The sequence below is a fragment of the Dermacentor variabilis genome, chromosome 11 (assembly GCF_050947875.1).
Source record: "Dermacentor variabilis isolate Ectoservices chromosome 11, ASM5094787v1, whole genome shotgun sequence".
NCBI classification, from domain to species: Eukaryota; Metazoa; Arthropoda; class Arachnida; order Ixodida; family Ixodidae; genus Dermacentor; species Dermacentor variabilis.
In genome coordinates, this window is record NC_134578.1 from 5740238 (window position 1) to 5765771 (window position 25534).

The 25534-nt window shown below is 47.3% G+C and overlaps 1 protein-coding gene across 7 annotated transcripts in view; it reads right to left on the reverse strand.

Moving 5' to 3' along the window:
- Nucleotides 1-4988: 4988 nt before the first annotated feature.
- LOC142564160 (uncharacterized) overlaps nucleotides 4989-25534 on the reverse strand; it is a 41417-nt gene continuing 20871 nt past the window's right edge. For 2 of the 7 annotated variants that reach the window (XM_075675042.1, XM_075675044.1), the window contains 3 exons: nucleotides 19934-20033; nucleotides 11108-11383; nucleotides 4989-7665 (listed from right to left, as the gene is read on the reverse strand). In XM_075675042.1, coding sequence (XP_075531157.1) covers nucleotides 6810-7665; nucleotides 11108-11383; nucleotides 19934-20033 — 1232 coding nt within the window. In that variant the 3' untranslated portion in view covers nucleotides 4989-6809. Of the gene's footprint in view, nucleotides 7666-11107; nucleotides 11384-14062; nucleotides 14328-19933; nucleotides 20034-20227; nucleotides 20768-23611; nucleotides 23728-25534 lie in introns of those variants that run through there. The other 5 variants (XM_075675047.1, XM_075675046.1, XM_075675045.1 and 2 more) reach the window with 5 other exon arrangements.

Genomic DNA, 25534 nt, shown 5'->3' on the forward strand with positions numbered 1-25534 from the left:
TTTCTCATGGATAAGACGCTTCCTTTACGGGTTACGTTACGTCAGTTTTAGCCTGAGTTGGGGTACGTATGTAAGCATATGGACGAGCTGGCACCACGGTATGTTTTGCATTGACGTTTTATATATATGTTTTATGATTGCTACTTTTAGCTTTTGCAAATAACATTATTTTGTTAGCGATGCCATTTTGAAGATTGTCTCTGTGCAAGGTTCTGCAATTTTATTGGGGGATATACTTTTATTTGTCAGAAAACGGTTCATTATCATCACTTTTTTTCATTTGAAGAAGGAAAAATTTCAGGTTCCTGTTATTTGAGTTTTAAATGACTGAAGGTTCTAATAGAAAACTTACCTGAGAGCGTTCACCGACACCTTTCGCCCTACGGTTACCTGCACTATACATTCCTTCTTGCACTTGTAAACACTGACAAGGGTTCTTAAACAAACACAAACTAATTGGAGGAATCTAGGCATTCAGATATAACGCTTTTTATATTCGCTTCAAGGAAATGGCGTCAGTGCTGGTATCCAGCTCTCTTCGAAGCGTATGAGCCAATTAGACCTAATGTTCTTCGGTAATGGCGCTATGAAAGTAACGCCAGTCGCCGCTTTAAAGACCTTGGACGGTCACGTTCTTGGGAGGAACATGCTAATGTGGAGAGCTCTATTTCTAAATAATAATAAAAATATCAAGCTTTTTATGTGCTTCAGCGTTGAGAGTGGGCAAAACGACGGATCGCAGTAAAAATTGCAAGTTGTGTTATTAAAAAGAACATTTTAGCTTCCTTTACAGACTTGCTTTTCTCCTCTGCGTGCTCATTGGTGAAAAATGTTTCACAATTTGACACTGGTACTCGTCCTCACACAAGAACAGCGTGTTATATAAGCCACATCTAGTTGACGACATTCACAACTACGCTACCTGATTTCGGTCATCATACAGACAAGCGTTCGTGAGCATCACAGTATCGCATCAGGGTGTTGGCTCGACACATAGCCACGTGCCCTAGTTTCTTCAGCATTGACATTTATGTTGTGATCTGTAAGTGTATGTCGAGTGCATTGTTTCAGTGATGTCAGTGCATCCCATTAAAGATTTGTTCTTTAAAAAAATGCTCTGAACGTGTCGTTTTCTTTGTCCGTCCGTCCGGCTTAGTGGACTGACCAACGCTATTGTAGACGCAGCTCACAGTCAACGGTGAGATATGCTACGCTTATTTAAATGTTAGAATGCCCTTCCTTTCCACCCCCTTTGCGCATTTTTTAGCGCCGACGACTTTATCTGGCACCGAGACCCGACTCCATTTGCTCGTTCACCACTTTGGCTCCTTCGGAAGAACGTTGTCATGGTGGCAAGTTACTGCACTCATCTGGCACTGCCAAGCCATCCCAGCCACCTGTAATATTCTCCCATTCAACCATACCTTCAATAAGATTGGCCCACGACTTTCAGCTTAAAACTAGTATTGCTCGAGTTTACATATACAGCGACAGTACTAAAAGAAAGGGATTTGGCTGTGTGCCTTTTCCTTGCCCATAGTGTTAAGTCTATCCTTGCGATGTCTAGTTCCTGCTTTTGCATGCCTGAGGAAGTTTTTGGAGGCATCAGAACAGAAATTTATAAAATTTGCCGTATGGAGCAACATAGGCATTCAACTTTTCTACATATCTAAACCTGCTTTTAATGATATGCTCTTCACTGTAGCTTTGACAACGAAGATAAAGAAATTTTTCCACATGTGACGATCGAAATCCTTAAAATTTCTATGATAAACGAGTTCTTGAAGTGCAAGAGTGAATAGACAACATATTGCTGTGTTTGAATTCAGAGTCGGTTTACGGAAAGGCAGCAAATTCATGCGTAGTAAGCACTTTCGAGAACAGCTCGATGCACTTTAATTTTGCCGAGCTATAATGACACAGCACTTACCCGGCTGAAAGGTTTAGCTAAACACAGCCACAACGGCAAGTAACTATGTGGTATTGATGATGCAGGTTCTATTGCAGATTTTCATAGGCAATGAGTAGGAGAGCGAGCCATATAGATCTATTGCGGCATGCGTATGACTAAATGTTGGTACTGCGTCAAACAAGAATGGTAGCGCTGTACAGTCGGCCGGGGAAAAACAGTGGCAGAACCCATCTCACGATGACTGTCGACGGTAATGCGATAGAATTTAATTAATATAGCGACACAAGGTATTTCCACAGTCGAAAGGAGTCATGATTGAGGCGTGCACTGCAGCGAGACTCTTTCGCACTTCCCTGTAAGGACACTCGGTGCCATCTAGCGGCGCCGCCGCGAAGCCTGCGCGTGACCTCCGAAATGCATGGCGCGCGTGCGAACGCTGAAAACGCATCATGCGGCAATAGGGCTTTTCTCGTGCTTCTTTCTGTTCACGCTGCGCCATCTAGCGGTGGTGCAGAGAAGTCCGCGCGTGATCTCCGAGATGAGAAGCGTGGCGCGCTGGTGCCTGCGAACACTGAGTGCTGTTCCCTCGCTTCTCGCACACCCAATGGCACATACTCAGTGACCGAAGTTGACGAGACGTTCATTGAAGAGCGTCACACATCGAGCCACTTCAAGGTGCAGCTCAGTAGGCGGGAAAGGCGCTCATTGAAAAGCTGCACATACCCAGCGCGTTTGTGGCGTAGCCAGCGAATGCGTCGGGTTGCTGTCCCTGGGGAATCCTCGCGACGCGTTTAATTCCGCTCAGCATCGGACAAACTTAGGGGATCTTTTCGGTCAGTGTGGGGCGGCACATTCCAAGTGGCACACACGCAGCTACCCAAGCTGTACACGCTGCGCGGCCAGGAGCCAGCTTCCTCGTACTTGACGTACGGCCGCTGCACGCGGAGCGAGTTGTGGCCCGGGCCCGAGGCAAGGGGCGCTACGGGTTCATTGAAAACTAGCACAGACCGAACGGCCTATACCCAGTGGTCCAAGTCGGCGTCAAGGAGTTTCTTCGAACAGTGGTGCTTAAGCAGTCCCGCATCTATAGTGACCCGTGCGGGGATGAAAGAGCTGTGAGGCAGGCACGTATGTGCAGTGAGAGAAAGCAAGAAGATAGAAATGCGTATGTACACATTGGCACGGCAATCAGTGACCAAAGTTGATCCGATGGTTGGTGTCGAACACTGTTACCTCAGCACAGCAGCCCGATGCGCTAACCATTCGACCATGGACCATAGGACAGCTAGCCACGTAGATCCTCACCGCATACGTACGACTAATTGTTAGTGACTCAGTGACCCAGGTGGGCGGGAAAACGTTTAAATACATAGATAAATAGCCCCGAAAAGTGCGTGAAGTGCCCAACAGTGCTAACGCATTAAGAAGAATGAGCGCAACTGCAATACGAATGGAGCGATAAAATTCCGTGACTTCCGTCCGCCGTGGCTGGAAACCGAACTCGCGACCTCGTGATCAGCAGCCAACGAAGGATTTGTGAGCACAAGGGGTTGTAGCGGCGTTATTGCCCCAGTGCTTCGTTTACTTTCTGACGCCAGGCAGCACGCACGCACACATTCATTCGTGCGTCCATCTGAATTGTCCATGTTACCGGTGATTCGTAAGCAGCGCACTTTTATAAAACTTGACTGGGGTATAAGCGTTACTAGGAAGCAAATCTTGCTTTCTTTAGTTATACTTTCAGGCACCACTTTTTCGTCTTTGTTCGTAGAACTTACAACTCTCGCACTGCACGGACACATTCTGTCACAAAATCGTCTATGGACATGAACAATTTGTCAGTGAATTTGTTTTGCAGAACGCAGTCGGCACTTTTGCAACTGCAATACAAGCAAGTGATGACGCGCTTTCGATTCTGATCAATATTATTACTTGATAACATAATGGTTAGAAGCCAACAGTCAGGAGAACATAAGCGGGTTATTGTTATGTAAAGATTAATCATGGGGATATCAGTTACCGAACATAATTTAAGAAACAGTACTTTAGAAGTCAGGTCTTTCATAAGCTACGTTAGCGGATTCTCACACTTACGATGTGTGCGGTGTCTGAAATCTTTATGCGAACATCACATTTCATACATGATGTTGGTGGGACAGCAAAAAATCATTATTTAGCTTGAATGGAGTTTGTCGCTTGTGGACGCTTTACGTTCTTTGCACATTCCCTTAATTCCCCTCCACGCAGGGTGGTCATCAAGAACTACCTTCTTCTTTCGTTATGTGCCTCTTCGATTTGTCGTCCCGGACTGCTTGGGACAACCCAGGCGACTGCTTTCAGCCAATGATCGATCGTTGTACACGGCATCTCGGTCACTTCGGGAGGCCAAACTTCAGCGACTCAATAAATCTTTTCTCACTTTCCCTCATTGCGTTAGCTGAACTGCGACAGCTGCGGGTACTCTCAATGCTAAGAATCCGGTATACCCCATGTGCCCATGATCCATGATCCTATATTATCCAATAGGATCCTGTATATTCCCACATAGCTCTGTACATAACTCTGTAAACCTGTATGTTCCCACATAACTCTGTATGGACGTATATGGTTATGGTACGGAGCACGTGGGTCTTTTCCAATTTAGGTTGGTCCGCGCGAAACTCGGTTCCGCTAGAAATAAGCCAAGGTACCTTCTCTTTGAAGCTTGCAACCCTGTTTGATGTGGCGTGCGCTACGGTGTGGCTTCAAGAGGTGTTAGCCTATTGCTCCGCCTGAGCATCTTATGCAGGCGTCAATCCGCAATGGAAGGGCTGACTGAACTCAACCAGATCGCGAAATTGGAGCGTCCAGTGCAGCACCGCAGATGTTCAGCGTTATACTACGCGTCGGCGAATTCTGCTCAACGCAGCATTCTTGATGTGGATCCTCGGCCTCATGGTATGCACAGCGCCAAAATTAGGTAAATACTTGAGCTTACCGTTAAAGAACACCATCCTGATTCTAGTATACTGCCGTTGTTTTTCTGGCAGTGACTGAAATACCTTTCCAGACACGGAACACAATGCCAGACTTCAACTTAGGCTCTATACCGTTTATTTCAGGCTCTCTCTTTTGATTGAATATGGTTCCCTGAAAACAGGTACCACCGCATGCGGTGCAGTAGCACCGTCGTACTTTTCGTGTCGCGAACAATGTCGCCATAGCTAACTTTGGGAGTACAACAAGACTTCAGCACCTGCCTTATGATGCCATGGTATACTTCAATCGTATGAAGTTGCGTAGCTGAACACACAACAACCATCTTGAACATCGTGCTAATCATTGTCCATCAGCCGATTAATTACGAGTTGGTGATAGCATTATATTTGCACGAAAAAGTATCAGTGAAGAAAGTGGCGTCTCGGCCCCAACAGAAAGCGCTCGTTCCAGTTGTTCGGAGCACCACAGATCATAGCTGAGGCAGACCGAAAAACCGGCCAATGTCATACCTTGCACAGTTCCTTGGTATCTACGTTTTAGCCCAAGCCTACACGATGATCATGAGGCTCAGACCTGCCACTGTTATTTCTGCCCTCTCAAGGCACGGAAACCAAATAAAAGGAAACGTTAACGGTGCCACTGATAACTCAATAAAGATGGTTGGCCATATCTGGGATGTTCACAGTCTGCTCCAAGAAACTTGCACGCATGCAGCTTGTCCTGTCTGGCGAGAAGCCTAAGTCGCAAGGACACAACACAATCACCGTCCCAGGCACAGCGGCTACAGATATTACAGACAATGCAGTCTCTGAAAGCGCGTGGTAATAATAAATTATTATACAAAATCGCTTCTGCCTTCACAACGTCTCAACAAGTGTTACCACGACAACCATCATTGGCACATCAAGTATCAGAAGGCCGTCTCGTCAAACGTAGGTTCACCGATCAAAACGCCGGCTCTTCTTTCTGAGGCATTGCAAATTTGTTCGTTCGTACTTTTGCAGCAGGTCACAGTCTTTAGCTGCAAAGTTTTACTTAGTTTTCTGCTTCCAGCAGTCGAACGTGCGCTTTAAAAATGAATGCGTCTGCTTTGTGACGAAACGCTTCTTTGTAGTGCCGCTTTCAAGCAGGCGGAAACGCTTGGTTGTCCCATATCATTATCCGGTGAATTGAAATTTAAGTAGAGCTTCGTCGTTTAAGCGCTCTGCTTGGCAGAACAATAAAATTGGTGACGAAGCTAAGGGAGCTGTTTGGAAAGGGTTTGAGAATATTGCACCTCGTGCCGGCACAACTGTTCACATCATGCACAGAAGTCTTTTCAAGATCACGGCACCTTCCTCTAACCCAGACAACTGTGGCTCCCGTTCCTCGGAATTCTTTTTGGGCCGCAAACCTACCTTGACGATTGACAGCACTTAGTCGTTTGTATGCCGACGTTTTGTTTCGAAAGCAACGCGCTATCGACCACATTTTGGTAATAGCCGTAATAGCGTTTTGGTGACTCTTTCGACTAGTAGACCTAATGCACGCCGTCACTGCCTCGTGTTTCCAGGCTTCTCCTCTTGTATGTATTGCGTTCATAGAAATTTGAGAGCGTGATTGCTGTTTCCTTGACTACGCCGAGTTCTTTCTTCAAAACTGTCACCAGACTAACTCAATGCCGTTGCTGTGTGTCCCTAACTAATGCTTTCTTTTCTTTTCCTCGAGTCTACTAAGGATCATCTAGTACCGCCTTTCTATGTGAAAGTGTGGCATAGATGTGTACGCTTGGTGCGTGTTCGTCGTCACTGTTTCACTGAGGTTCGTGCAAGTGAAGATCCCCACGAGGACGGAATGCAGCCGTTTCATGTCTAAGCCGTTCCTTATGATATTTCCAAGGAACTCGGGAGGTCTAAATCATCCGGCGTATAACTCTCATTCAGTGGTATCTGTACGCGTAACTCAGGTGCATGCCCTTGGCGTGCAGTTCTTGCGCCTCGAGCTGCTTCTGTAGGTACCCGCCCCACTTTGTTCCGCGCCGGATGGCCACCCTGAGCAGCCAGTTGAACATGTTCCTGAACGTCCTGTAGCGCAGCAACAGGTTGAAGGTGAGCCAGATGAGGCAGTAACTCCACCAGTCGTACAGGCTGAGCGCCGCGTTGAAGTCCAGTCCGACCTGCCTCGCCCAGTAAGTCATCATGCCTTCGTAGCTAAGGAAGATGACCAGCACGCGGACGGCGCTGATGATGTCCTTGCTCATGGCCGAGGCCTCTCGGGACGCATTGACTAGGCCCGGCTTGATGAGCTTCTCCTGCATGTCGAGGCACACGTCGAAGGTCTCGCGGTAGCTTCCCGAGCACAGGTTGTACGAGTCCGCCATGCCCAGCTTGTAGCCGACGCACCTCCAGAAGTGCAGGACGCACTCGAGCTCGTACTCGCTCAGGGACAGCCCCAGCTGGCGCGGGTAGAGCACCACGAGGCCGACGAAGGCGAACTGCGTCACCGCCATGTCCAGCTGGGAGAGGTAGGTGGCGCCGCTGACCGGGCAGCGCCGGTGGCGCAGCTGGGCGCTGGCGTCGCGGTGCATCTGGCGCACCCTGGCGATGCTGAGCGCTGCCGCGTCGTCGCGGCCCCAGATGTCCCCCTCGTACCAGCACTTGACGTGCCGCAAGGTGCTCAGGTAGCGCCGGTACAGGCAGGACAGCGTCGACGACCGGCCCGTGCTGGTCAGGGGCTCCAGGATGGACGGCTTCGTCACCACCATGGCGAGCCCCACCAGGTGCGCGAAGAAGAAACTGCGACGGGAAAGAAAAGCCGCAGTGGGCAGTGAACTTGCGTTTTTACGAAACGCGCATGATCATATTGGTTCGATATATAAACGGCGTACTATGAAGATACTGAGCCACAAAATGCGTTAAAATGATACAAAATGCCACAAAACGCTTGTCTCTGTTCTACAGCAAATAAATAACAAAATCAATAAGAATAAATGAAAAACAAACATAAACCTTTCACGACATGGAGTTCACAAAATACTAGCATCTCAGCCAGTACACCAAATGTCGGATACAAGTTAGTCTTTGTTGTGTTGTATAACGATGCACACAGTAGTGTTTCTAATATTTTATACTGTGCACTCATTGCAAAATGGGCCATTTGTTTGTAATCCATCTTAGTAGACGGAGGACTCCTTCACGAACGGTTGATTTATGTGAAAAGTACGGAAGCAATTTGGGTAGGCAACCAGCGCGCAGGACTTGCGCAGGAAGTTTGCAACAAGCCAGATAATGGCATGGACATGAGCGCCACCGCAGTGATAGGGTGATATGTGGCCGGCTTTGCATTACTGCACCACTTGCCGAAACCCACCAGAGCAGCCAGAAAATGTTTCCGTTCGGAAATGCAATAACGCAGTGTCTATGGGCGAAAACCACAATGTTTCATTGCGACACAGTGACGCAGGGAGGGTACAACGGAAAATGCTGGAGCGCTAGAAGTCGCGACAACGCACTTGTTCGTCAGATTTTGATCATTTGATACAAGCCGATATAACGGCTGGGCACTTTTGCTTTATAAATTATTTATAAACGGAGATACAGAAGAATTACGACTTTTCTATTCTAATGTCTTTCGGTGTGACAGCTCCGCAAAATCGGACTGAGCGAGCCATTAAATGCTCAACTTTCCGCCTGGTCACCCAGAACAATTAAGTGGTCGTAAGTACTCGCGAAAAGTTTGCTGAACGCATGCTTACAATTGTCTCGACAAATCATCACACCATCGTGTTTGGAAAGCTCATGGAGCCTACTGGCCACATGTAGCTTGTGCGACACGTAACTTGCTCATATCATAAGAAGCCAACGAACATTGACACTAAGGACAACATAGGGGAAATTACTTGTGCCTAATAAATGAAATGAAGAAACTATCAATGATTGGAAATGAAAGTGGATGAAGAAACAACTTGCCGCAGGTGGGGAACGATCCCACAACCTTCGCATCTCGCGTGCGATGCTCGCACGTGAAATGCGAGCATCCCACGCGAGATGCGAAGGTTGTGGGATCGTTCCCCACCTGCGGCAAGTTGTTTCTTCATCCACTTTCATTTCCAATCATTGATAGTTTCTTCATTTCATTTATTAGGCACAAGTAATTTCCCCTATGTTGTCCTTAGTGTCAATGTTCGTTGGCTTCTTATGATATGAATAATAAAAATCGGGCCCCTCAGTCAACCCGCCTTCTCGATGATTACATAACTTGCTGGCACTTTCGGGTAATAGAGAGCTTAGGCCATGTGGTCTTACATTAGGGAAAAGCATGTGGCCCTACAGTAGACATTACTGTTCGGCAAACTAAATAAATAAATAAATAAATAAATAAATAAATAAATAAATAAATAAATAAATATTTGTTTGTACGAGATTGTGCATTAGTAGAAAAAGGAAATAATTTTCTGTTAAAATAACTAGAGGAAGCTCAGGCATACTGCAAAGAAGGGGTAACGCGTGCAGACACGGACTCAAGAGAAGCCGGCAACACGAACGCCTTACCCCTTCTTTTAAGAAAGGGGCTGACAGATGGAATAGCACACTGTGGTATAAAGTTTGTAAACAGAGATAACGTGCCTCAGAAAGGCTGGCCAACGTTTCGATAGGAGCACCTATCTTTGACGAAGACAGTCCTCCTATCGAAACGTTGGCTAGCCTTATCCTGTTTACCTGCATTGTCCTGTTGACCTTATCCCTGTTTACAAACTTCATACCACAGTGTGCTTTTCTATCTGGCAGCCCCTTTCTTGAAAGAAGGGGTAAGGCGTTCATGTTGGCGACTTCTCTTGTGTCCGTGTCTGCACGCCTTACCCCTTCTTTGCATTCTTTGCTTCTTTTAATCTTTCCGTCCCATTTTCCCTTTCCCAGTGTAGGGTAGCCAACCGGGCCCATTCCTGGTTAACCTCTCTACCTTTCCTTTATCAGTTGCTCTCTCTCTCTTTTGCAGAAAGGCTGGCCAACGTATCGATAGGAGGACCAGCTTTGACGAAGACAGGTCCTCCTACCGAAAAAAAAAATTATGGGGTTTTACGTGCCAAAACCACTTTCTGATTATGAGGCACGCCGTAGTGGAGGACTCCGGAAATTCGGACCACCTGGGATTCCTTAACGTGCACTTAAATCGCCCCCATCGAAATGCGGCCGCCATGGCCGGGATTCGATCCCGCGACCTTGTGCTCAGCAGCCCAACACGATAGCCACTGAGCAACCACGGCGGGTCCTCCTACCGAAACTTTGGCCAGCCTTTCTGAGGCACCTTATCCCTGTTTACAAACTTTATACCCCTTCTTTAAACGAGAAGAAAGGTGGTTAACCGAAAGGCCCGATTTTGGTTAGTCATATCATAAGAAGCCAACAAACACTGACACCAAGGACAACATAGGGGAAATCATTTGTGCTTAATAAATGAAGTAAATAAACGATAAATTAATGGAAATGAAAGTGGATGAAAAAACAACTTGCCGCAGGTGGGGAACGATCCCACAACCTTCGCATTTCGCGTGCGGTGCTCTACCAATCGAGCTACAGCGGCACCGTTTCACCATCCACTTTCTTGGGTATGCGAAGGTTGTGGGATTGTTCCCCACCTGCGGCAAGCTGTTTTTTCTTCCACTTTCATTTCCATTAATTATCGTTTATTTGTTTCATTTATTAAGCACAAGTAATTTCCCCTATGTTGTCCTTGGTTCCAGTGTTTGTTGGCTTCTTATGATACCCCTTCTTTGCATTATGAATCCTTACCAACTAGCTCAGCTTTCTGTTGTTCGAACTGTTAGCTGGCATGTGATTGGTGGCTAGTTGATGGATTTGTATACAGAAACATCATGCTTGTGGCTTCGTACCTCCCTCTGGCGTTATTCGTTAGGATATATATTTGTGAATGCCCAAGCATTCATAGTTTTCTAAAGACAGCGGGACAAGAAGGATCTGCACATAAGCACGATCATTATGAATAGTCATTATGAATAGTTGCATTTATAACGAAATATTATTGCTTAGAAGCAATCGATTTGCAATGTCACAAGGCCGTTCAAAGCCGGAAGAACGAAGTGTAGGCAAATGCAATCACTACCCATTGTTCCCACGTGTCGGCTGAATTGCCGTGCCTGCATCTCCCCGTAGGCACTAGCATCGAAGTTCTCTCCAGTAATTTCAGCAGGAAATGCGTGCGCGCGCGGGTGTTGCGTACCTGAACAAGTGCTCCCTGAAGATCTCCTTGGCCCTGCCGAACTTGTGCGCGTCGAACCACTCGGGCCGGGCGCTGGCCGAGCGCCCGCAGTCGCCGTCCTCGTTCTCGCCGCCCCTGAGCTGCTCCATGGTCAGCGCCTGACCGCGCGAGGCGAACACCGAGCAGTCGCGGCGCGGAGGTCCCCTCGCTGCGGCACCGCACTCGCGCGAAGACCGGAAGAGGCGAGCGTCGTCTCCCGCCGCCGTCTTGAGGCCCACGAAGTCCCGCATGGCTGGGCTGCGTGCAGACGCGGATCAGCACGTCTCGCACGCACGCCAGACGTTGCGTGCACCGCTACTACGGCTGCGCCACGTCTCGCTCGATGAATCGCTGCTGTGAAGCCGCGGCGCGAGACGGTTACTCGAGGGGTGAAACATTACCGGCGGTGGAAGGAAGAACTGCATAGATGCAACGCGTGGTTTGGGAATGTATGTGAAGCGGTCAATGCTGCGCGCTTTTTTCTAGAACTGTTCATCTTCTGCAACGTGTTTTGCAGCGTGTAGTTATTACGTGCTCTCCCGGTGAATCAGCGAGACGCGGGACGGACGTGCATGATGTAATTAATACGTGTGACCCATGCGGTACACGCGACCGCGGATTACTTTGTCGTCGGCATCAGTACACTTTTCATTACGGTATTTACGGGACCAGTGCAGTTGTCCAACGCACTATATCCAGGACCGGCCGACTTCATTCGGCAAGAATCCGATCGAACAGCCACGCCAAAGCTCATGAAAAAAAAAAGGGCATAGAAATCTTCGTTTTAATCAAGCCGTTACGCACTTGCAGGCGCGTATTTATAGAAATGAGTATATTTTGATACCGCTGTTTTATTGCTTAATCTCGTATACAAGAGAGCGGGTCACTGGCACATACCGTATCTGCACATATATGACGAGATCTTATTTTTTTCAGGAACTTATGACGTCAGAACGCGCCTTCCGTTATACGCATATTCGTTATACGTATATATTTGGGTTTGTGACCCGAATATAACGCGGTTGTTGTTCTTATTTTATTTTCGCCTGCTGTCCGTGCCCGCGGCCACTTCGCCTCGCGCAGGAGCGGCGAGCTGGGTGTTGCCCCTGTGCATTTTGCACTGTCTTTCTTCTCCTGATTTAGAACGCTGTAAGTGACACATCAATGTGATTACGGTGTATTAATCACAACCTCGAGCTAGACTACATGCGCTGTTGTACGAGCGCGTAAAGCGAGTGGTTTTGGTGCATCAGCGCACTGTTCGCGAGGGGATCTGCCGTGTTCGAATGTGTCGCGGGCATTCCTGAAGTGCTCCTTCTCCAATAACCTTGGTTGGTGTCACGGAGGATGACGCCCTTAACACCGACAGGGACAAAGAAGTCATCACTCATCCTCTCACTTTATTTTTCGACGGCAGTTGGCAGTAACGATGAAAAAAGGATCTACTGGCATCCGCATTATTTCTTCGTTTCCTGTTTCATTGCAGCCTCACTTCGCGTTATAATGGTAATATATATATTTTTCTTTTTTTGACAGACCCAATGACTCCTTCGCGGCATGTTAGTGGTCGAGTTATTTACGTGCAGATAAGGCGTGTAGTCTGTGAGATCAAATAAAGAATACGCGCATGTGTTCTTTTTGTAGTCGTCTGGTTCACGCAAGAATCTTCTTATATTAAGTCGTGTACCGCTTAGCCCATGCAAGATGTTATTAAAAACGCTGCTATAGACGCCCGCCCAGAGAGAGAGAGAGAGAGAGAGATAAACGGGGGTGGAAAAGGCAGAGAGGTTAACTGGAGAAGATTCTGGTTTGCTACCCTGCACTGGGAGAAGGGTAAGGGGAAATAAAAGAGGGAAGGAATATCGAAAATTAACAAAGGCAAGAAAAATAAATCAGGTTGGGAACGTCTTTGAGAACTGGAGTGTCTCTAACAGACCACTCGAACATAAAAATTTCAAGAGTGCCTCGACTGTCTTGTGCGACAACTGTATGGTTCGGGACTGTCTGCTCCGAAAGCGGCCGGTCTTCAAGATGCGCCAGAGTGGTGGCGAATGACTACCTGTGTGTGCTGTATCGGGGACAATTACAAGAATAACGTGTTCGATAGTTTCCTCGTTGCCGCTGTGGTCATACGCAGCGCTAGCTTTCCTTTTGATGCGGAAAGCAAAGGATTTTGTAAAAGCGACACCAAGTCGCAGTCGGTAAAGAACCGTTGTCTCGGGTCGGGATATTCCAGGCGGAGGATGAACTTGAAGACAGGGGTCTAGTCTATGAAGACGTGTGTGCTGCGAAGCAGGTGTGCTTCTCCACGATTGTGTGGCTTCATTTGCAAGCACTCCAAGTTTCGCTTCTGCATCTGCATTTCGCTTCTGCGTCTGGATTGGTTTCTGCACGCCGTCTTCACGAGCAACTTCTACGATTTGGTGGCTGTCTCATTTTCGCTTTATTAAGATCTTAATCATGCACGGCTGGATCAAGCCAACCAGCGAATCCGTCCCGCTCATCTACTGACACTTGAAGGAAGTGCTTAGACAAGCTGTTGGTTTGTTGAGGCCTTTCATTTTTCCTCAATCCCCATTTAACCCGTGTACACCCGGCGACAAAATATTGCGTGGCACGAGATATGAGAAAAACCTGAACATCTCCGCAACCTCGCAACACAGTTTGGTATTTGCATTTTGGGCCCTGACTAGAATATGCTAACATTGTCGTATAGTTTTACTGGCTGCTGCTACAGGCTGCTCTGGAATTGAACGTTTTTGGAGATCCTGCGGTCCGTAAACTTTTGTCGCAGGGTGTACATGCATGATTTATTCGACATTTTTCTCCCTAACATTGTTTTGTAATACTAGTGTCGCATTAATGTTGCGGATTTCTTCTCCTGAGAGCTGATTGGTCAAGCGGATTTGCGGTGAAGCATATGCCGCCACTGTTTACCGTTCGGGGCAGCGGTGCAGTTTATTTCTCAGGGCGGGCCCCTTCTTCCACGATATAGCCACCTTGGTGAAGAGCGATCTTCTGCCGCCGCCGACATGTTTACGCAGGAACTTTTCGTTTTCATCGTACAGCGTGATTGTCTCAGCACGGTCGAAGCCGGTGGCCTAGTCCAGCAACACGACCACCGGAATCTGGTCGGTGTGGTCGCCCGGCAGGAGGCACGCGCGTCCGAGGTGGCCGAGCGCACGTTCGCCAGGCTATAGCCCTTGAAAAGCGGCGAGAGGTGCTTTGTTTTATTTTGGCGTAACAGTCCGCTTAAATAGCGCAGTAAAAGTACACAATTTGCCATGAGCGGTCACCGCCGCGCAGTGTCACAGGTGGCATTGTTTCTTCATTTTCTTTATCTGCGAATAATTGCGAAAACGCAAACTATAGGTCTCTGCGAATAAAAAAAACCTTATTTCCATCTCTGGCAGTTGCATGCATGGCACATTGAGTCAGACGGACAGCCATCACCACCGCCATCATCATTCCCGCAACACGGGGGCTTCTTCCAGCAACTTTCGATTACCCCCTTATGCGTCACCCCCTTCTAAGATAGCAAATTTTTCACTCCCCTCATCACACGATCTAATCCTCCGGTGTCATGAACTGCGCTTGTCTCTTTCGTTTGACATTCAATTTACTATTAAAACTGTCCTACGCATCACAACACTTCCCGTATACTTTATAATTATACCACAAGAAAAGCAGCTAAATTTGTTTTCTCTCTAATCTATATATACCGCTGTCTTGCTGTCTCTTAAAACGCGTCCAACCACATTACTTTACCATTTTTTCTACTACCATGGTCATTGCTTTTTGTCTTACGTTTCTTTTTTTACTATTACTCTATGTACATGATGGACAGTTAAGCATCATGTGTGATGCCGGCAACCCCTCGATTAGTCTGACAGTACGTATCAGTTACGCCCGATCCATCTATAGATCGATCTGTTGATATAAAAAACAAACAAACAAACAAACAAACATTCTTAATGTCTAAGTAGCCCAAAGTGCAGACGTCACAAGTTCGGAACTCTATTCAGGAAGGCTCTCAGAATCTCCCAACAAAAGGCCATATTATTATTAGGTGACTTTAACGCTCCCCACACTGCATGGGGATACCGCACAGAGGTAGTCAAAGGTCGTAAAATTTGGCTAGAAGTTCAACAACAGGAACTGACTCTCATCCCATACCCCCAGACACCCACCCGTATCGGGAATAGTGTCAGTGTTGACACCACTCCCGACCTAACTTTCATCAAAAACATAGGCAACTATGATTGGACTAATACCGGGGAAAGCCTCGGTAGCGATCATTATTTCATAGAAATCCACATTCAGGCGGGTCCACCCCGCAAGAAGGGTAAACGAGTTTCGCTCCCGGAATGGGACCGCTTCCGCCAGATTCGGGAGACAACCGCCACCGAGCATATAAACGATCTCGACGCCTGGATCGGGGATCTCAGAGTTGCGTGAAACGCGCCACAAGGGAAATCCCTGAAGACGATGGTCTGGTAGAGGCGGACAGCCGCCTCTTACACTTGTGGGAAGCCAAAAAGAGCATGCAAACCCGCTGGAAAAAGAATAAACTAATCCGTACACTCCGCTTGCGCATAGCGCAAATCAACATAGAAATCGAGGAATACGCTAATCAATTAACCAAAAACCAATGGGAAAAGGTATGCGACAGCATGCAGGGACAACTCGGCCTAGCCAAAACGTGGAATCTTCTCCGATATCTTATGGATCCGGATAAGAGTAAATCCGAGCAGAGGAAATGCCTGAATAAGGTCACCCACCAATACCAGAGCACGAACGACGAGCTCCTAACAAAGCTCAAAACCCGGTACATAGGCACAAATGCACAAATCCCCCAGAAGCCATACAATGGGTCGGAGAATCTTAACCTAGACGCACCCATCCTAGAGGCTGAAGTACGAGCCGTCTTGCCGAAATTCCGAACTAAATCTGCACCAGGCCCCGATGGCATAAGAAATAAGACCTTCCGAAATCTAGACGACGTATCTATCACTGCCATAACAGAGTACTTCAACCGCTGTTGGGAAACAGGTTCTATCCCCTTGCAATGGAAGCATGCACAAATAATATTCATACCTAAACATGGCAAGCGACTACAGCTCGAGAACTTACGCCCGATCTCTGTGACCTCATGGAGCGATCTCTGTGACCTCATGGAAATTCATGGAGCACGTCATACTTAAGCGCCCCCCCAATTTTGCGGAGGACAACTTATTCCCGAACTCCATAATTGGATTTCGTCCAAAACTTTCCACGCAAGACATCATGTTTCAGCTTAAACATCAAGTTCTGGACCACATACCCAAGAATGGTACCCGGGCTGTCCTGGGCCTTGATCTTACAAAGGCCTTTGACAATGTAGCGCATCAGGCTATACTAGAGTATCTGCAGTACCTAGGTGTGGGCCAGAGGACCTACAACTACATCAAAGATTTCCTCAACCACCGCACAGCTTAACTAAGAATAGGAGAACTACAATCGCACAAGATCCCTCTTGGAAGTCGTGGCACACCGCAGGGATCAGTCTTATCCCCCTTCCTCTTTAATTTAGCGATGATCCGATTACCGGAACAACTTAATCAGATTCCAGATCTACACCACAGTCTGTATGCCGACGACATCACCCTGTGGGTGGTTAAAGGTAGCGATGGATATATAAAAACCACGCTGCAACAAGCTATAGACACGGTTGAAACGTACGTTACCGACAAGGGCCTCGCCTGCTCCCCGCAAAAATCAGAACTCTTCCTACTCAGAGCCCCTACAAACCACAAATCCGACACTGCGCCATCCCCAGAAATCACTGTGCGAGCCGGAGGAGGCGCGATCCCGGTGGTGACCACCATCCGTGTACTATAGGCCGCTTCATGCAAGCTCACGGGCGCAACGGCAACACAATTCATAAACTGGAAGCACGCGTTCAGCAGACGATGCGACTCATTTCAAGAATTGCCAACCGACACTCTGGCATGAAAGAAGCCATAAGGTTGGTACAAGCCTTCGTTCTCAGCCGCATCACCTACATCACCCCGTACCTCTGCCTCAAAGCGGCTGAGAAAGAGAAAATAGAGGGAATTATACGGAGGGCCTATAAACACTCTCTTGGGCTACCTATAAGAATGGCCAACGCTAAATTGCTAGCCCTAGGTGTGCACAACACTCTCGATGAACTAGTAGAAGCGCACCTTATATCTCAATAAGAAAGGCTAGCTCAGAGTGCCGCCGCGCGAAACATCCTCCAGAATCTCGGCATCAACTACGAGTCGATGCAAAACATTAAAGTAGACATTCCTCACGATCAGAGGTGCCATCTCAAAATCAATCCACTCCCTAAAAACAGGCACCCCGAATTCCACAAGGAAATGAGGGCCGAGCGGTCCAAAGCCCTACATCAGAAATTACACGCCTTCAAAGACGTAGTCTATGTCGACGCAGCAGAATACATAGAACGCAACTGTATGTCCCTTGCAGTGGTGGACTCCTCAGGTCAAATACGCGCTGGTGGTTCAATTCGCACCAGAAGCTCCGAAACAGCGGAAGAGGCGGCTATCGCTCTGGTAATATCATCCACACATTGTCATTAGATTATTAGCGATTCCAGAGCAGCAGTTCGCAATTTTGCGAAACGTCGGGTCTCGGCTTCCGTAAAACACATAGTAGACACCAACCAACACCCACGACCAATCCAGATCATTTGGGCACCAGCACACTCCTTCCTACCCGGCAACAATGCCGCCCACACCGCCGTTCCAGGACTCGCCAACCGAGCACGCGGACAGCTGACGCCAGGATCAGAGAGGGATCGCATGGTCAGTTACCAGGAAATAACTCAGCGCTACAGGTTAGCCAGGGCAGTGTACCCGCCAGCACACAAATCACTTAACAAGCGACAAGTAGTTTGGAGAAGACTTCAGACGAACACCTACCCCAACCACGTAGCCTATCACTACTACTACCCGGACCAATACCCTAATACATGTAAGCATTGTAAGCAAAACGCGGATCTATTCCATATTATGTGGTCGTGCCCAGCCGAAAATTACACAAATCACGAAATAAGTAATACTGAGCTGTGGGAGGCCGTGTTGCTCAGCTCCGACCCTAACCTGCAGGCCAAGGTCATCGAGAGAGCTGAAGAAGCCGCCCGGGCCCAGGGGCTCGTGGCTGCCTAACAACAAGGTCATCCGTCAATACCTTGTTTTCAAATAAAGTCTTTACTCACTCACTGCGCTGCTTCGCGAGGCTGACTACCAGTCACGAATTCTGACACAGTAAAAAAACAGTGTTGACATCCTGAGACAGGCTCTGGGCACGCGAGCACACCGTGTGCATCGGCAGTGCTGCATGCGCCTAGTGCAAATTGGTAGCTGGAGTTCGTTTCCGTTCTCCGAAAGTACAATCGTACAGGTTATCTTACGGAAGTGCTTGAGTGGGTGGCCATCTCGAGCTGCTAGCGTTGCCGTTTCCTATGTGCAGTAACGAAATGAACGGTACGGTCGATTCGTGTGCATGGATATGGTTGTACGGGGTCGTTCAATGTCGCGTGACCTTGTTAATTTGGCGCCACTTGAAGCAAAACTCAGAAATGATTTGTGTAAGAGCCCACGATGACGGCACCCATGAACCAAAAATATCAGCATCTTAGCTGGTTCTCGCTTTGGGAAGCGATTTCACTGAGTGCAGAGTGCTTGCGATAGACCCAAGTATACTTTGGGAAAACACAGGCTGTCCTCTCATATGTTTTTACGCATTACTTAACTTCCTTGCTTTTCTTAGACGTCTTACTCAAGCTGATCGGAGGTTTTTCGATGAGCACGGCAGCTGCTGCCAGCGGACTCAGCAAGACGCGAGGCTGTGCTGTATGCAAATAAATCAATAACAAGCGTCTTATATGATCTCTCAAACTTGGCAAACATGTAGTGTACGTGCATGAAGCTTGCACTATGCTCTCGGAAAATATTATTCCGCTCTATGTTGCTCAAAATAGATTCGGAAGTGATGTCGAAGTAAACTATAAAAGTCAAACATGAGCACCATTGTACTGAGAGAATGTTGGTTGGCTTATCTTTTTTAAGGTCGACATTAGAAGCTAAACGTACTATAGAGTATTCCAAACGAGAAGAAAGGGGTTAACCGAGGGGTTCGATTTTTATTAGTCATATCATAAAAAGCCAGCAAGCACTGACACCAAGGACAACATACAGGAAATTACTTGTGCTTAATAAATGAAATAAAGAAACAATAAATTAATAAAAATGAAAGTGGATGAAAAAACAACTTGCCGCAGGTGGGTAACGATCCCCACCACGTTGCTAAGGTTGTGGGATCGTTCCCCACCTGCGGCAAGTTCGTTTTTCATCCACTTTCATTTCCATTATATATCGTTTCTCTATTTCATTTATTAAGCAGAAGTAATTTCCCCTATGTTGTCCTTAGTGTCAGTGTTTGTTGGCTTCCTATGATATGACTATAAAGTATACTGTGGCACATGAAGACAGCTAATAGTAAAATCCTGGTACACCCTAAATGATACGCCTGTCAGTGATAATGAACCTGCCTGAAATGTCAGAGGTATCGCACAAGAAAGCGCTCCGAGCTTTTAAGGTAATTTGCTACTTTTAAAAGGAATCGCAGGTGACTTGAAGAAAAATGCTGTTTAAAAAGGCGATTTGCATATCAGGTTACCCACTCTCGTGAAGTAGACATATAATGTACAGAACCATTTGCATTATTTTGAAGCAAAAGAATAAGAAAGTCGTACTAACTGATTTGACATCGCAGCCTTACCTTTTGCACCGGAAGAGTTTTCCAGGCCCCCTAGTCAGGATTCCAGTTTTCTCGAGGTGACGAACTGGGCCGATCCAGCCGTTGAATGTTTCTTTGTAATCTGCGCAATGATAAATATTTTGGTATTGCCAGAATTATCTGTATGTTGTGTTTGCGTATTGAGGTCTCAAAGAGGCAGTTTCTTGCGTACTGCAATGCGAATATGACCATGGAGAAACAAAATAAATACAACGCAAGTACAAAGTAAACGCAAAATAATATGTTCTGTGGTCTGTTGCCATGAATGTTACCAACCTGTCAGAGAAACACAGGACTCATGGTGGCTTGCAGAACACAGCAATGTCTCTCGAAACCTTTGCTCGTGTATTGTTCGGTCTCGGAAGTGGAGTCTTGATTGCATTTCGCGAAGGGTAGGGCGAACATACGCATTCGCACTTGAATATCCCAGAGCTAGGAAAGCGCGCTGAACTAAACATTCGTTGATAATCATGATCGGAGAGTCTCGCCGTCACGACGCGAATTTAACAGTGCAGTCCCTCGTTTGCCGGTCCACGCTTCAGGTCCACCAAACCGGCTGTCGTCAAATTGTCGGATAAGGCAGACAGTAGAACCACGGTGCCGGTGGGTTATTAAATCTCATCGTTGCTCGAGACATATCGACATCAGTGAGATCCTCGACGACACACAAATTGACGTCTACTTGGATGTCCTAACGATAACAAGCGGGCTGGTGGAAACGCTCAGTATCAGACATGATCTGCAGTCACGAAAGCAATCGGCTGTTCTGCGGTCATGAAAGCGATCGAACACAAACAGGTCGTCTCTCAATCACAGATGTATGCCACGTGTTCCCCATATTCATTTGTTGTCGGATAGGTCTCTGTCAAATAAGCTGAGGGTGACGTCACAACAACCTCGTCAAAGAGAGTATACCTTGAGGGCTATCAGTGACATTCTCTACAGCGCTTAGACAAATAAAGAAAAGAACGCGTTGGCGTCCTTGGATCGACAAGTGATTTCGCAACAATGTCGCCACTGGATTGCTTCACTCGTCTCTGCACCACTCCCTTGCACAAGGGGCAGCGCGTTCATGACCGAGGTATCAGGACAAGCTGCCGGTGGCAGGTTGGCGAAACGAAGATTGATTGAATGGTGACGTAAGAAAACCGTTTTTCGCTCCTGGGCGCATCCAGGATCGAAGGGAGGCAATGAAATACGTGCTTTATGCTGGCTCCAAGTGATGGCGTACAGCGCGAATTTGTTGCAAGTAATACGGTTCTTTAAATGTCACCAAAGAACACTCGCGCGAACCAAGAACTATTGATTGTGATGGCCTTCATAAAGCAATCGCGGTGCACACTCGTAGTATTCTAGTATTCTATTCAGCGCTGTACGCACTGTTGTGTCAATCATCGAAGAAACAAGCAGCAATTTACTATTTTTGCTGACAGCTCGTAATATCGCAATTAGAATCCTTTCTCAGCTATATAACTCTTCATACCAAGACGCAGTCGACGCCCCGTGCAAGGTAAAGAGAACCACTATAATCCCCTCGCTGGGAAAGCAGTATTAAGGGCAGTCCATTTCGTAGCAGCTTTATGTCGCACTGCACATAACTCCTCGGGTGAGTTGTGTTCACGAACACGTCGCACAGAGGTCCCGTTGACCGAATTGCCGTTTCAGAGATGCGCACTCATCGCCAACTTAGGATGAACCACACATGGCCTGCAACACAAAGGCTCCTTTCCGTTGGCACTGCACACTTCTGACGATTGAAGCAAACGAAACAAAGACGACGCAGCTCTTATCCCATTGTCGCTGTTGCACAGCTCGTGGGAAACGACCAAAAACTAAGCGCGGAGTAGCAACTCGCAAGTAATCCTGTTCCGATGTGGCACCACGGTCCCCATTTGGTCCTGAAGCAAAGTGCGTCGTCTCAGGGCGGGTAGTGGCAAAGTGGTACGCGCCCACGGATTCCTAACAGAATGGACGCCGCAACGGCCCCTGAAACGCGTAGCGGGAACGGTGTCTCTCGCTGTCGACGGGACACGGTGCCGGTAGTGAGCGGCTGCATTTGAATCGTGCCTTTCCACCACTTCTTACAGCGACACGGGGGCCGCGCCCGCTGCGACCGCATGCCCGGCCTATTGTCGGGTGCGCGGAGCGCGTGACGTCCTCCCGCGCCGCTCCAGTTGTGCACTGAATCGAATAAGGCCACCGCCCCGTCCGGTGCTATCCTGCATGGCCGGTACCTGAACGTCCCGGCTGTGCCCCGGCCATCCTCACTTCCGTGTGCTCTTCCACCTGTTTGTGTACGTGGCGGTCGCCAGTTTTCCGTTCCTTTTCGGTCTTTGTGGATGGGCCCCGAACGAAAGCGAACGTGAATTCGGAACGGTATACCTGGAAGCGTGAGGTTTCTACTCCTTGGCCGAGCACCGGGCTTTTATGCGCGATCTCCTTTCGTAGCATAAATGAACGCCGCACTAACGAGGGACGTCGGTTAATGCTCCGCAGGAACATTTGCATTTTATGAGCTGCTCGCAGACATTTGTTTTTGTGCAATAATGTTTTGTGTGTATATATGTGAACTTTACAACTGTTATCACCATAGTCCTTTCTCAATTATTTGTTCGGAAGTTTTGCATCGTTCGGTGCGTATCTGTCGATTAAGAGAACAGGAGTAGCAGGGGCCGTCTTCAGGCACCAACACCTCCTTGAATTAAAAAAAAAAGGGTGGCATGAGTCATCGGTGAAACACAAGAGTTCGCATTTAAACTGACATACAGCCTGAAACTAAAGCGTAAGGCTGCGGACGCGCTATGCCACAACTGAATACGCCGTGCAAGGAAATCGCCGAAGAGTGAAATATTTACTAACAATTGAAACGAAAGGTGGTTTAGCATACTTCAAACTTCAAACAAGCATAACAGGCTACTAACCTAATCAAGAGGCCAGGATGGGCACTGGAAAGCATATGCAGCTTTTAGTGGCGGTCCTATCCTTTTTCTAAGGAAACGAAAACTAAATTATTTAATTTGATTTGATATATCGACAAGTGATTTGAAAATGACGGCATTAATAGGGCTGGTCGGGGTGCTTCTCAGCCTTGTCGCGACATGCGTATATGTCCGGCACGCAATCTGTAATTATCTCTCTTTCTGCAGGCGTGTACAGCGGTTTGGACGCGTGCCGTTTTGGCCGTCCTCCATAGCCACCATTCGTAATCTTTGCTTGCATTCAGGGAAGACCGTCTCCATGGCCGCTCGGACAGGCGCGTCCTGCTGTTTACTCTGTTGTACCCTTGAACACAAATTCTCATGCTTTCCAGGCGAAATCGACTTATGTTAAAAGTGAACCACATGAAATGACTATCACATTTTTTCTATGACTTTGATGCAGACTGCCTTATGTAAGTTTTTGGTTTACCTTTGGTGTGAAAACCGGCCGCTAAAATTCCTAACTGGAAGCGTATTCTTTCACTTAGCATACGAGATGGGGTACCTATACTGTCCAAAACCTATCGAGGGGAATAAATTACCACGCGCGTGGAACATTAGAAGGGTATTGACATGAAGTTTTTGACTAATTATTTAGTTTTTCTTGCGTTAAATCAAGACCCGCACCTTTTAAACCCCGGAAAAGATACTGTGACGCGTCACAACTTCCTAAACATCTTACCGCAATACTTTTTTCCAGCACCCGCCGTGGTGGCTTAGTGGCTATGGCGTTGGGCTGCTATGAGCACGTGGTCGTGGCACGAAATCCAGGCCACGGCGGCCGCATCTCGATGAGCGCGACATGCGAAACACCCGTGCACTTAGATTTAGGTCCACGTTAATGAAACCTAGGTGGTACAATTTATTCCGGAGTCCCCCACTACGGCGTACCTCATAATCACATTGTGGTTTTGGCGCGTAAAACTTCATAGTTTATTATTACACTTATTTCTGCGAATCAATTTCGGTTTCAGCACTGAGGAAGCCCCCCCCCCCCCCCCCCCCCTCTTTGGCGTCTGTTTCTAACCGATGTCGACTTACTGCGAGTGCGCCCTACATTCGCACCACAAATATTTACTTCTTTCCACATCCCCATCGGCTGCGGCGTCTGTCTAAAGGTTGTGCGCCACATGTGTTCTGAGTTCACTCCCATCATAAAAAAGCCAAAAAAAAAGACACCAAGGACAGCACAGGGGAAATTACTTGTACTTACTAATTGAATCAAAGAAATGATAAAAGAAACGGCAATGAAAGTGGATGAAAAAACAACTTGCCGTAGGTGGGGAACGATCCAACATCTTCGCATAACACGTGCGACGCTCTACCGAGGGTCTCGAATCCGGCAACATTGATGCCTTCAGGTGGTGGTGGTGGTGATAAAACTTTATTTCACAAAGTAGGGGTCCTGAAGGACACTTGGCTAGGCGCCAGATACCTTCAGGTAGCACTTGTGGGTTTATTGACCAGCTGTCTTCACCCAAAAAGATCAAGTATTCATGACGCCTGCGACAGAAAGGATGTTCCACATCCGCCGCCAAGGTTCGTGAGTGGTGGCGCTGGCTAACACTGCCAGGGTTAGTTCTAGTAGTAACACATAAATACCCCGGAAAGTGGATGGGAAGACGGCACCGCGGTAGCTGAATTGATAGAGCATCGCATGCCTAATGCGAAGACGTGGGATATCGTTCCCCACCTGCGGCAAGTTTTTTCATCCACTTTCAATTCCATTAATTTACAATATTTTTTATTTCAATTACTAAGTACAAGTAATTTCTCCTGTACGGTCCTTGGTGTTCTTGTTTGTTGGTTTCTTAGAATATCATTAATAAAAATAAGGCCCCTCGGTTAACACCCTTTCTTCTGATTTCACTCACGTGACCTATGACACATGTGCATATTAGCTAACGATTTAAACGCGCGGATATGGTCAGCACGGGGCCTTTCGGCAGCAGCACTATATAGTGAAGAAAGGTACTCTGAACTACTAACCAATCAGAAAGAGGCAATTGACAATCATCAGACGTATATAAAACAGAGTGCCGAATATATTTTCTCTAAATGGTGAATGACGCCCATTCAGAAGATAGAGCTGCGAAACAAGAAGGAATGACCCGAAACCATGGACACGCAATAATCTGTACATAAAAACACCTACACGTTGTACACACCCATCGCCACAATAACGCAAACCATTTCAATATGTTTATACGAAATCCGTCATTAGCCATCCATGAGAGGTCAAAAGGGCGAGGGTGCCGCATATATGGACTGCACGTACCGAATCATATTTGACCTATGGCGGAGGGTTAATGATTGATTTTGAATAAAAAAAAATTGGAATAGTTTCACATCATCCCGCTATATGTTACGTTTCAATGCAATGTTCTCCAAAAGTAGGAAGGCTTCGCTCACATGGAGAGGTATCGGAGATGCTTTCTGCCTAAATATTTATGAGCAGCTTTTTATGAACGATGTTTTTATGAGCAAGCTACATGATGGGCATTTTTCCAGACTATACATAATTTTTTTTTAATCGCCCAGGGCAGATAGAGTAATTGTAGTCCTCAAGTTGGATTACTCAAAGCGGCGTACACTATCACGAGTA